At 43.7% G+C, this 12,962-nt stretch overlaps 1 protein-coding gene across 4 annotated transcripts in view; it reads right to left on the bottom strand.

Moving 5' to 3' along the window:
• LOC135549929 (semaphorin-6D-like) overlaps positions 1-12,962 on the bottom strand; it is a 136,300-nt gene that overhangs the window by 23,634 nt on the left and 99,704 nt on the right. For all 4 annotated transcript variants that reach the window (XM_064980326.1, XM_064980329.1, XM_064980327.1 and 1 more), the window contains 13 exons: positions 12,541-12,655; positions 12,272-12,329; positions 11,328-11,384; positions 10,695-10,796; positions 9,826-9,916; positions 9,355-9,477; positions 9,018-9,106; positions 8,005-8,222; positions 5,933-6,064; positions 5,599-5,754; positions 4,264-4,437; positions 3,622-3,762; positions 2,300-2,377 (listed from right to left, as the gene is read on the bottom strand). In XM_064980326.1, the coding sequence (XP_064836398.1) occupies positions 2,300-2,377; positions 3,622-3,762; positions 4,264-4,437; positions 5,599-5,754; positions 5,933-6,064; positions 8,005-8,222; positions 9,018-9,106; positions 9,355-9,477; positions 9,826-9,916; positions 10,695-10,796; positions 11,328-11,384; positions 12,272-12,329; positions 12,541-12,655 (1,534 nt within the window). The remainder of the gene's footprint in view (positions 1-2,299; positions 2,378-3,621; positions 3,763-4,263; positions 4,438-5,598; positions 5,755-5,932; positions 6,065-8,004; positions 8,223-9,017; positions 9,107-9,354; positions 9,478-9,825; positions 9,917-10,694; positions 10,797-11,327; positions 11,385-12,271; positions 12,330-12,540; positions 12,656-12,962) is intronic.

Raw genomic sequence — 12,962 nt, 5'->3', positions numbered from 1 at the left:
TGAATATGATTAAATTGGATCCCACTTCTGACACCAACGGGAGCTCATTCTCATTCACCCTTCAGCCCTTTCCGTCTCTGTGCTGCGGAGTCCTTGCTTTGTGTACATTTGTTTATTTTTGCTGTTTCTCTCCCCCTCTCCGCTTCTCGTTCACTCGCTCTCCGTGTATCCATTTTCAAAAGTGTGGGATGCGTGAGTGCTATTCATTTCCCTCACTCAGAAACTGTAACGCTCTTCTATTTACTAGCAATGAACGAGGAGACATACATATGAAAATATGAACATTCTCAGAAATAGTCTCACTGACAACGCATACTCGTAAAAAAGGACCTACCAGAGATGCATACAGGCAGTGAGACTGATATAAGTTTATACAAATGCTTGCTAATTAAAAGTCATATAAGAAAATAGTCACCCACTCACATCCAAATAAGGAGGATTCAGTTTAGGAGAAGGCCTAATTAGAGGTTTGAGTTTAAGAAGACAAACATCATATTTTAAACAGTGGTGGGCCAGGCTGCAGAGTTGCTTCGGGACTGGCAAAGCACTTCAGCTCCATTTTGTTTTTCGCCGATCGCCTCACTTGGGAGCTCTTTAGAGCATTTTGCCAAGATGGCCCGGTCTGCCAAAACGTCTGTCACATTCACCTCTGGTCTGGATCAACCCGTTCGTCTCCAGGGAAACCACTGACTCGCTGCCACAACAACAAGGCCCATCTGCTGCTCATCTTAGGGAAGTGGCTGAACCACAGTGTCCTGGATAAGGTGTTTCCAGAACATTCTTCCTCGTACACTGAACTCTAACTCTCTAACAAAAACAGAGATATTTCACTGAGATTTATACTTTAGAGGTGAAACTTTATGGAACTTGCAATAGTCTCTCAAAGTTCATGAATCCCCGTCTTAAACCACCAATTCCTGTGCTGCTGGGATTAGGAATGTTCCCCAAAATCCCATAACTATATAGATTACAGTGAGTGCAATTAGATCCATATCGATGACTTTGACATTTAAACTGCAAAATGACTTTTTTCAGCATCTAAAAGATTTAATCAAGGCCTTCTACTGCGGTCACAGCATGACAAATCGCGCTAAACCGCCAACCCTGGAAGCGCCATGTCGAAAGTCACAGGATGGAAACTCAATTCCGCAGCAGTTAAAACAGACAGAATGCCTTCCGCTATTCTCCTTGGTTCCACAAATCAAAGACCTTCACTTTTTTCCCCTCGACAATCTGGGAGATTCAGGGAGATGTCACATATCAGTGAAAGAACAACGGGTAAATGAGTAGGAGAGGAGACAGGAGAGGGAGGAGAGATGGGGACCCACTTTGGCAGCTTGCCAAAAGAGAGGTGTGAGAGTAGGTGTGAGCCACAACCTTGTTCTTTAGCACCACTTCACCAAAGGGGGGGGGGGGTTGCTAGCCCTACACATGCAGAGCCGCAGTACTGCTGGTTTTTGTCGGCGACTCTGCAGTGAAACACCGGATTCAGCTAATCAAGGTGTTGACAATTAGTTTGATTAGTTGAATCGGGTGTGATGGCAATAGGCCAGGACAGAAACCGCGAGCAGGATACATAATCACTGCTAGGGAATGGGTGGGGTTGTGGAACAAAGTGAACTGGTGGCATGGCCAAGTGAATCCCAGTAAGCTCTTACACAGCAACCTTTTCCATAGCACTGGAGAGCAATGATCATGAGTCAGTGTCAAATGACCCCTCTTCAGTTCATGAGAACTGATCGATGGCAACCAATCAGTTGTTCAGTCATTTCCTTTGTTTCAGAGAATTGAAGAGACTATTTTCATTTTCAGGAGGTCTGGGGTGACAACATTTTTTATTCCTGAGAGATTGCATTATCTGTCAGCTCATAAATAAATCAATGGACTCAAGCCATTGTGGCTCAAGTGGTTGATTGTTCCTTTCACTTAAAGTGCATTGCAAAAGTGGAAACTGGCCCAAAGCCAGCAGATATAAAGAAACAAATGGATGCATATTAGCATTAACTGCACAAACAGAGTTCCAAAGGGTATAATTTGCTAGTGTAAAGAAACTGACTATCGGGAAAACTCATCTTTGAAGAGCGGTCCTCATCTGCAGTACAATGATGTCACTTACTCAATACATTCTTCCTTAATATGACTTTTTTTGAGATTTATTTCCCTTATATCTTCCACTCTCTACTCTCCTCTCCTTTTATGGGGGCCAATACTGATGGCAGATATACGATCACGCTCTCAAACCTTTATTACCTTTCAGATTGATGCCTTTCAGCGCGACAGGAAGGAAAGTGACACTTACTTGAACCCTGGCGCCATGTTGGCACAGCTCCCGGTCCGGAGCCAGATGCAGTACGGGTCGCGGGAGGACAGACAACTCCTAGAAAATGACGAGGCAAGAGACGGTTAAATCCCTGTATGATATTGCTCCTTGGCGTGGAGGCAATGGGCGCCCGACTGTGTCTACGTTGACAAAGTGACACGCCACACACACACTTGAGGCAAGGACACTGCTGCGGTCTAGTGGAGCGGAGCGCGGTCTGTTAGGGCTATTCCCCATCTGGTGTCTGCAGAGCGAGACTGGCCTGCGTGTGAACACAGAGAGGTGAATGTGTCTGACAGTGTGTTTTAGCTCATTCTCCAAGATGACAAGTATGCCTGTGAAAGACCTCATAAAGGACAGGTGTGTGCATCTGTTTCTAAATATTTCTGTGTGTGTCATGACGGGCAGCCTGGAGGAGTGAAGCCAGTTATCTTAGAGACAGGTGCCCCTCAGTCACTCTCCTCCAGCTGTGGAGACATGCTGACAGCCAGGACCACAGGGAATGAGGGGGTGCTCCGAAGGGAGAATATGTGAGAGGGGAGGGGGGGGGGACTGTCATACACTTGCCTAGGGAAGGAGGAAGAGAGGGGGTTGTCTCCTTTGGATTTCTCACTTGTCAATCAGTGCTCTATGTTTTCATGAAACCCTGCCTCCCTCACGTCCCACTAGTAGGAGTTTATGCACACGGCCTCTCAAGAGGTATTGTGGGCTGACCCAGACTGTGTTTGTATGCATGCACATGCGAGTGTGTGTCCGACTATGAAGGAGGCAGTGAATTCTTTTGTTGCTGATTGAATGTTGATAAATTCCAATGGCAGGATCAGTCAACTATAATGATATTGTTGATGTGGTATTCTGTGCTAATGATATCCTGAAACATTTCCAACATTTACGGGCTGTTAAAATATTGATTCCAGGGGCAATTAAGCGCCCATTTCTAATGTTTTGGTTGTTTGCCAAAATATACAAACAGGCTCTTTTAGAAGCTGTGCCAAATACATTTGGACTATTTGGTAATTTCCTCATGGCTTCCCTGTTCTCTCTAGCTCAATTATCTGACAAATGACTAGAGCAAATACAAATATTTGTTGATACTGAAATCACTTGACCACAATTTGACATTTAAAGAGCTTGGTATACAGAGACTAAGTATTTGTTATAACACATTAGAGTAAACAATTTTGAGCAGTGCAAAAGCACTAAAAAATGCCAGGCCCCATTTTTTCTAGGTCACGTAGTCAGGGAAATCTCGGCCCTAACAATACTGTATATCCTCCCTTTCCGACCTTGTTGTAACTCACTTTTTACAGGCGCCGTGCTCAGTGCAGCGGCTGAGTGGTACTCTGATGACACAGCTGGTGAAGGCCACGAACAAGGCATGATGGTCCTTATCCAACTCCATTCCCAGAATCCTCCGGTCCTCCTGCCCCTGAATGTTACACCTGTGGGAAAACATGGTCACATGACACGTGAGAACACTTAAAGCACAACCATACTAACAGATTAGAGTTAGACCATAGACATGTGAAACACAGTACAATGACTCAGTCGCAGAAAGAAATGGGAGCCCCATTTAAAGCCTATCTCTGTAAGAAATGTGCATTTAGGAAGTTGATATACCATTTGAACCCCTAATATAGTGCGGAGAATAAAATTACTCTGCTTGTGAACTACCATAGTAAAGATTTGGACCATTTGGTGGAAGTAATAGCATTATAATGTAGGTTACAGCTTTAAAGAGGGTATGGACATTCATTTTGGAGATTTTCCAGACTGATATTACAGTATTGTCACAATGGGATGCTTATACAGCAGTCAGGTTTTCATGCCATAATCAACTTTTGCTTTTACTACGCCTGCGTAGTTATGACCTATTCAAAAGTGGTTACACACTTACTTAATGAGTGGGGTTATAGACTGACTTATAGAGGTTTTGTGCTCACATTGAGGGGTTATACACATCTATGTCCTCCAGGAGCTGGGAGCTAAAGGAGGCGTTAGGATGAGTGCTGGACAACACCTTCAGGACCCTGCCATCCTCCGAGCCCAGGAAGACCACAGTGCGGTCTTTAGACGGCCCGGCAGAGGTGTCCACCGCAATCTGGGTCAGCTTGTACCTGGAGAATTGAAAAACACAGTTAGCGCTGATTGTACTTCCGGAACTGGTAACTCGTCAGCCATAATGGGTCAGTCATTCAGAACAAGTGAACCGCCGTGACTGGCATTGAGACACAGGTCAACAAGGGTTATAAATGAAGAATTTTTCATCCCTTAAAAAAAGATTTTTTGCTCAGCCTTTTTTGTGCTTTTCCTTATTTTAACTAGTATGGTTTTCTGTGCACCAAAAGATGGAATGGATAGTACACTCAAATGGGGAAAACAGAATAGCTAGAGTGCAGCTGCTCTGAAAATTCACTTTTGCTTTAGGCTACTTTCTGGGTGAGATTTGGCACTTTCACGAATGGCTTGTGTTGGTTCCCTAGCAGCATAGCAGCTGTCAAGGAAGGTTTTGTAAATTAACCATGATTGTCTCCAAAATGTACATGTTCTTATCTTTGTGTGTTTACACATGCATATCTAACGCCAGTCATCTCTACTGGCTGGTGAAGACTGAAAAGCATAACCCCTGCATGTCATTTTCAGTTTAATAATAACCACTTTGCTATAAAATGTTATTTCCTCGGGTTCATGAATGCAACACACTCGATGAGAACATCCTATGATTTAAACCCCATTTTAATCGCCAATATTTCCATGACTTCACTAGGACTTGGGGATATTTCACTAGGAGGTTTCGTCTCAGGATGTTTGGAGCAGTGTGAAATAACATGTTCCCTGTGCCCCCCTGGCTTCTGTTGTCATTTACCAGAGTATCACATCAGCTACCTGTGGTGAGAAGCAGCAGGCCGGGCACCCAGGGGGTACGGCAGGCAGACTCAAACACCTCATATCACCTCTGCACCGCCAGTAAATGTCAAGCTTTGTGGATGAAGCCGCAGTCTCCGGTCAAACAGAGAAGCAGTAGCTAGGCTGAGGCAATTTCTGGGTTTAGCTACAGAGCGAGGACCCCAGTTGCCTGGTTTGAGTAAAGTGTCATTCATTGAGTCATTTGACTTACTGTACATGGTTGCACAAAAACTTTGCTGTCATACTGCTGATATGTCAGATTTGTATAACATTGTATATTATATTGCATTATTGTATATTTGTCTATGGTGCCGTTTGTCCACACAAAGATAAATAGTTATATTCTATTGCATGGTACTGCCCTACAGTACCTGCTGGTGGTGCGGGTGAAGCAGGGCCGGTCGTTGACGGAGGGCACCGCCTCGTCCATCAGAGGGTAAGACTTGATGAAGGTCAGCGTGTCGTCGGGGAAGGTGGTGGATGACTTGTAGGCAGAGGCCAGGCCGTCACCGGCACAGGAACCAGGTCTGAAGTACAAAATAGACATTTGAGAAATTACATTTGGCAACTCTTATTCAAACAAAACATGGGTATGTACTGTGCTAGTCTAGCTGGTCCCAGATCTGTTGGTGCTGTATGGCCAACTCATATGGTCATTGTCATATGTAGGCTAGTGTTTCCCCACTTTAGAAGGCAGTCTCATACCTAGGCTTGGGCACCTGTTCCTCTGGTACTGGGGTCCAAGCTGAGTCACTGGTTTTCTGCTCCTTAAACTTCCCATTAAAGGCCTTCTCTATGTCATCCATGTAGAAGGCACACACTGCTGAGCCAGGGATACTGACGAGGGAGACAGACGCAAAGAGCGTGTTCAAAAAAGAGCCTTGTGGGATTGAGTTATTGAAAAGGTTTGTTGAAACATGGTTGGCTAGTCAAACAAGGCAAACATATTTTGAATCCAATGTTTATCTGGTGAGTGTAGAGCTCTGTGTATAATTCCAAATCAATATCAAGAAGTTTGAGGTAAAACTAAAATGTTCCTGTGCCTTCCAGTGTTTGAGTGATGTTGCATATTCTTGCAACACCCATTTCAGACAGAAGATGTGGTATATTACCAGTAAAACCTTATAAGGCAATGTTTATATGACCCCCTTTCATACATATCAGTGGGTAATTGGCAAATTCGGAGAGGTGGGGGGGATGTAGTTAAAACATTGGGGTAGGGATGGGTTATACTGTATATTGAATTAATTTAAATTTATGTTTTAGCGCGACGTTCCAAATGCCTCTAGGTTTTTAGTTTATTTTTTTACTAGCGTTCTGTCTTTGGTCTCGCCTCCTTCGCTCATAACGTGCTGTGCGCACAGTGCAACTTCCCACTCGCACATAGACGCCAAGCCCCTCCCCTCTGCCGCTCACAACAACAAAAGACGAAAGATAACTTCTTCCTCTCTCCTCTGACAACAAGCAGTTTAAAAACTCGCTATTTCCATTTGAGGTTTGGTCCAACAGAATCGGTCATATGGACACCGAAACGGTTACAAACATTATTTTACTGTAATAGAAAAGATCTTAAACTTTCTAACGATAACCTTTTTTTTACTCCCAAAATGTAAAACAGATAAGACCCTACTAAAACGAGAGTATCAATGAACTTGATTGGAGAACATGTATGCTCAGTTTCTATCGTGAGCTGCATTGCGATACCACGCACAGCTAGCAGCATTTTAGAGACAGAATGTCATGCGCTAACTTTCTAGTCTGTGTTTTATAAATGTGCAATGAGCCTAAAAACATACATTTATATAAGGAATTGGAACCTCTCATTCTGAGAAATAAGCACCTTATCCAGGTCGGCCACTTGATTTCAATATCTAAACAAAGTAAACAGTTGGAGACAGAAAGGAGGGTGTATTCATAACAGTTTAACTGTTCTATCGCATTAGCAAGCAAATGCAAGTTGGCTAGACTTCAAATATAAAGATGAACTGGCTACTCACTAGTACGCGGGCTTGTGCTTGAGAGATTGTTCATGAGACCTGTGTTCATTTTCTATAATGTCTGTTACAGGAAGTGGGTCATTATCTGTGGGTGTGCATTGTGCATGGTTCTAGTAATTTTTCTTTATACAAAAAGGGCATTTTCATAGACAGACTTGAAAGTCAGATCAGTGATTATTGCAAAAAAAGCAGGATAAACTATTTTGATAAAATAATGTAATATATTAGTGGGTCATATGGTTGTGGAAGGCTTATATTTTTAGCCTAGGTATAAGTTTACAAGCCCTGAATTCATTAGATTATTCCTGACTGTTTGAAATGCGGTGTATTTACCTTAAATTGTGAAAAAAAATGCGTATTTAGAGAAAACCGAGATATATATCATGAGTCGCCCGTAAATTAGAAATAAATCGATATATGGTTTTTAGGCCATATCGCCCAGCCCTGAATTTCAAAATAGGGAGGTGTTGAACAATGGAAGTGTTAATGATTTTACCTGCAAAAAAAGCAGAGAACTATTCACACAGACCTAATAGGTGTATTTTGGTTACAGGGTCTGTGAAAATGCAGGAATCATAACTAGGTCTTTAGGTGGGTTTAAACTGTCCATGTTTTTTAACTCCAGACCCCTTTCAGATGTACAAAAAAAACAGGTAAAATAAAGCAAGCACGGTAAAATCGTAGGAATGTTGTCTGTGTATGAAAGGGGTATAAGAAATGTATGGATATTGACGTTGATGGACTAGTGCCCACCACTACTTTCTTGGCCACTAGGCTAACCTGTTAGCTTGCGTAGTAAACACTCCCACCACCGCGGGGCGCTGGTTGATCTGTAGCACGTTGGTGAGCGACTGCAGCACGTCGAAGTAAAAGAACGAGTCGCCGGGCACCGAGCAGTTGAGCCGCGCCTTCAGGAAGGAGGTCCAGTAGCGCTCCAGCACCCGAGGCGAGCCGCCGTTGTCGTTCTTACACACCCGCGCCACACGAGAGAACACCACCTTGGAGCAGAAACAGAAAATTATACAATATAATAGAATAGTGCTTTATTATCCTAGGTGCTCTTCTCCCGACCCCTTGAGACAACAAATATGACTTAATAGGCTTGAAGCAGCACAGGATCAGCCACAGTGCTGGCTGTCTGGGGTTAATAAGTGCCTTGCTCAAGGACACAACGGTACTAGTGTGTACTGGAGATTCTGTCACCAGCTGCCCTCCGGCTTCTCGATGCTTCACCATAGGATTTCAATCCGCAACCCTCTGGATGCACTTACGCCTATCTAACCTCCAGACTAACCCCCACAAATGGACGTTATTTCCCATTCGTAATAGCTCAGTGGTTCCGGGACATAAGGCTGCAGACCTGTCATTATAGCTCATATCCTATGTCCAACCATAATGGTGCCTTCATCTTTTCAGAATCACTCATCTCAACTAGTCATGATACATCTGATAAGAGTACATATTTATGTTTTTTTTCCAGCTTTGAACAGAACAAAAAGACCACCAGGAATTCAGCTAAAACTTTGGTTAATTTAGGAAATGTGTTCCCAACTATTCTCACAAATAAAAAAGTGACACGTGACTGTGTCTCAATGTAATCAAGGTATGAAGTGATTGTTATTTTTCAATATAATCTATTTTTGGGCTTAGTTGTAGTCAATTTGCAGTGTAAAAATTATTAGAATTATGTTCCGGGCCTCCGACCATCCGCTCCGACAAAAATCGGCCCCCCGGCTGAATATAGTTGGCTACCCCTGTCATACATCAATCTTATATAAGTGACACCCTCTTACCTTGCCCAGTGTGGTGTACTCCACTGCAATCTCACTGAGGAAAAAGTAGACATAATTTCCATACTCGATCGCATGGTGGAAATGGGGCTCTGGGGAGGCAAGGAGTCACACACAAGAGGGGAAAAGTGAGAGTTGAGATTGAATTAAAGTCATTATGGTGAGTCATGCTTTTCTGGGGTGTATCAGAGATGGAGTCACTGCTGTTCAGGCATTTGTTCCAACCCAGTACTAACACCTGATCCAACTAATTAAGGACTTGATGACACAGTGATTGGTGGTGTAAGAGCTACACATCCGAAACCAGGACACTGGTCGACACAAAAGTCATGTGACCAACCTCGGAGCCACTTGGAGTCGTACTTGACGGTCCGCAGGACGGGGCTGTCGTCGCCAAGACTACGATAGATGACAGCGTCGCTGGCCAGGAAGTCGGTCATGGTGGCAGAGTAGAAATCACCGCCTGAAAAATAAAGTAAGTAGAGAGAATATAGTAATTAATAAGTACGATAGTATAGTAGTAATACATAAAGTCATAGTAAAATACCAGAATTCATATGGATACGCTTTATATATTTAAAAAAACACATTTTCCTAAATAATGCTATAAGAATGCTCAACTGATTAAACTAATATTTACTATAAGCTAGGTACAGACTTTTAGGACTCATCGATTTAACCATAAGACTAGGCTTCTGTCTCGACCTGCCTAAAAGGTCTTACATTCAGTCTTTGGACAACATATTATTTGCTAATGGACTACGGACAAAATTTAATTTCAAATTCTACATTTACAAATTGAGCCACTCACCAGCAAAGAGGCCGAGGTTGGATTGACCCGACTCGAAAGGACAGCGCGCCTGACCCACCACCTCTTCACCAACCTGCTCCAGGGTGGTCATCTGTGGGAATGAGAGGAGACTGTTAGTTCTCTGTTGCCATTGTGGCCCTGGGCATGGACTGAAACCAGCACTGCACGAACCCCTTAACTCCTTTACCTCCGCTGCAACATTAGCTGAATTGCTAACACAGCCATTGCTATTGCTAGCACGGCTGTGGACGTTTAGCCCCTCGCTGGCGCTCATAAATTACCTGGCCGCCTCTCCAGTCCCTCTTGGGACGGTCTCCTAGTTGTGGCTAAGCAGGAGTTGGACCCCCCCCCCCACACACACACACACACTAGGAAAAACAAAACAACATCTGTCTGGTTGGCTTCACCTCACTCTGCCTTCAGTGAGCTCCAATTAAGTAGTTTCTAATATTAAATGACAAGTCCTCTTTCTTGCCTTTTCAACATAACTTCACACTATTGAATGTATGCAAATTGAATTGGTAATTGTATTGAATGCGAAAAACAGACAAATGTGTAATGTCATCTTGACTTTTATTCAATTGTGAGTCATGAGTGAACAAACCGACTGCTCGGGAAGCAATTATACCTTCTCAATGCAAGAGGATTGAACACATAAAGGCTTAGCACTCAAGAGGGGGTGAATGAAGAGCCAAACTGTGGCATTGTGATAATGACTAGCTCGTTGTCTCTGCATGCCCGCCAATCAGCAATCACAGCTTTATAATTGGAGTGACATTAACAAACGTCAATCATGGCTCTGTCGAATCTAAAGGTTTGATGAAAGAAGTTAACAGCACACATCAACACCTAAACTCACACACACGTACCTTGTAGTTACGGCAGGTGGGGTTGAAGGCATTAGTGCCGCAAGCAAATAGGGTCTCGTCGTTCCGCGGTACCAGCACTTTGACATAGTTGTAGCATTCATCCTGGAAAAACACATAGGCTCATTCAGTATCACTGGGAACTCATGTACTATAAATACATTTGGAACAAGTACAGGCTGCCATAATAAAATAGCGCTGATGCATTACTCGGCCTCACAAGAGAATTATGGTGCCTTTGAAACCATCCAATTATGTTATAGGGTGCACTTACATTTTTTTTTTTAAATTTAACCTTTATTTATCTAGGCAATTCAGTTAAGAACAAATGAGTATCTACAATGACAGCTTACCCCGGCCATACCCTAACCCGGACGACGCTGGGCCAATTGTTTGCCGCCCTATGGGACTCCCAATTGAGGCCGGTTGTGATACAGCCTGGAATCAAACCAGGGTCTGTAGTAACGCCTCTAACGCTGAGATGCAGTGCCTTAGACTGCTGCGCCAATTGGGAGCCCCCCACTTATGCTGCTAGGGAGAGTCGACTACCACTGGAGAATGCCAAGCGGTAGCTAGTGTGTTCTCTCCTGACCTTAACGTAGACACACATAGAACATGGTGGAGAAAGATACTCACGCTGTTTCTACCCCTCACGGTACACTTGGCCACATCCTTGGACCTCCATGTCAGCTTCTGCAATACATGAAAGGGGGGAAACAAAATATGACACCACACCATGCTCTAGACCAGGGGTGTAGAACTCATTTTGTCCCGGGTGGTCGCATTCGGTCTTCAATAAGGTCCAGAGGGCCGCATTGAAAATTGGTTGTACTTCCTCGCCGTCAATTTGCTAAAAATGATCCTTTTTCCCATAGCTTTCATTTTGGTGATTAGTAGCGAGCTGGACACAGTCAAGAAACGGTATGAATGTAGGTCCATTATCATTTATACACAGTTTCCATTTGGTTTTAGTCATTTTAAAGTATTATGAAAAATCACCGGATTGGAACCCCAAATGCCGGGTTTGGCCCGCGGGCCGTATGTTTGACACCCCTGCTCTAGAGAAAGCTCCACCCCACCACACATAGGGTTACATGAAAGAGCCTGATGCAATCACAGAGTGCGTTCATGTGGCCATAGGCCTCTCTGTGACCTTTGGGTAATCTTTGGATCTACCTGCTGAGAGCTTCGCTCAACTTCGCAACCCCATCCGGAGAAGTTGTTTCTGGGAAGCTGATATGAAAAGGGGCTTCCATGTAGAACTACTGGACCTCTGCCATATTGGGGTTACCCTCGAGGGTCCTCCGAGTGGGGAGCAGCCAAGCTAAGGGCCATTGTTTGCAGGCTAGTCCATTAGTGAGGAAAACTCAGAAGAGGCTAGGCTACGGTACTTCTAAAAACAAATATAATTGACATTGCAAATAAATTATGGGTACTTTGGTGTTTAGAAGAGAAAAACAATGTATCAAAAGTATGCAGTAATAAACCACATGGTCATGTTAGTTCCTGCTTGTATTATGTTGTATTCCATCTTGCATAGCCATGTGAGGTTTGATCGAATGTTTGATTATGTAACTTACCAGCTGGGGGACGAAGTCGTCACCAGCTGTGGTCAGGTTTACTGCAAAAACATGGTCCCTGTGGGGTAAAGATTAAGATTTAATGTCATGGTGTTCTGTGCAGTCTCATAAATAAAAACAAACTAAGGGTTGGTTTCCCGAATTCTGCATTGAAAAACCTTCAGTGTCTGGGAAACAGACTCCCGTTTGGTCATTCTGGTAGAGATGTTTTATTGGTTGTGATTGTTAACATGTGGACCAGAACGGAGGCAGTGAATTGGCTGACTGACCTGGCAGCGATGTAGAGCATATGGTTGATCCTCAACATCCTCTGGAAGTCCAGGCCTAGTCTGAATGTGTCATTGTCCGACACCAGCCCCTGGAACCCTGGGTACAGGTAGGAGTCTACAAAAAGAGAGAGAGCGACGTTGAAGATAAGAGTAGCTGAATTATCACATATATTTCAAGATTTTTCCAATTCATGACCCCAACTCCTGGATAGCTCACAGCTTTATGGGAATGACTACTATCTCAAGTTGTCATTTATAATTGGTAATCCTGCTTGGTCCTGACAGGCCTCATTCTGGTGTTTAAATCTTTAATTACGTAGTACTTGTTGTATTTTCAGTTGCTTGTGGCAATAAATGGATACAGTGTAGGTTTGCAGTCGCTAAACTAAACCAGTCACTCTCTGGTCAGGCACGCTCCCATT

Source organism: Oncorhynchus masou, chromosome 12 (assembly GCF_036934945.1).
Source record: "Oncorhynchus masou masou isolate Uvic2021 chromosome 12, UVic_Omas_1.1, whole genome shotgun sequence".
NCBI classification, from domain to species: domain Eukaryota; kingdom Metazoa; phylum Chordata; class Actinopteri; order Salmoniformes; family Salmonidae; genus Oncorhynchus; species Oncorhynchus masou.
The sequence above is the reverse complement of the archived record's forward strand: the minus strand, read 5'-3'. Positions and strand labels throughout refer to the sequence as shown.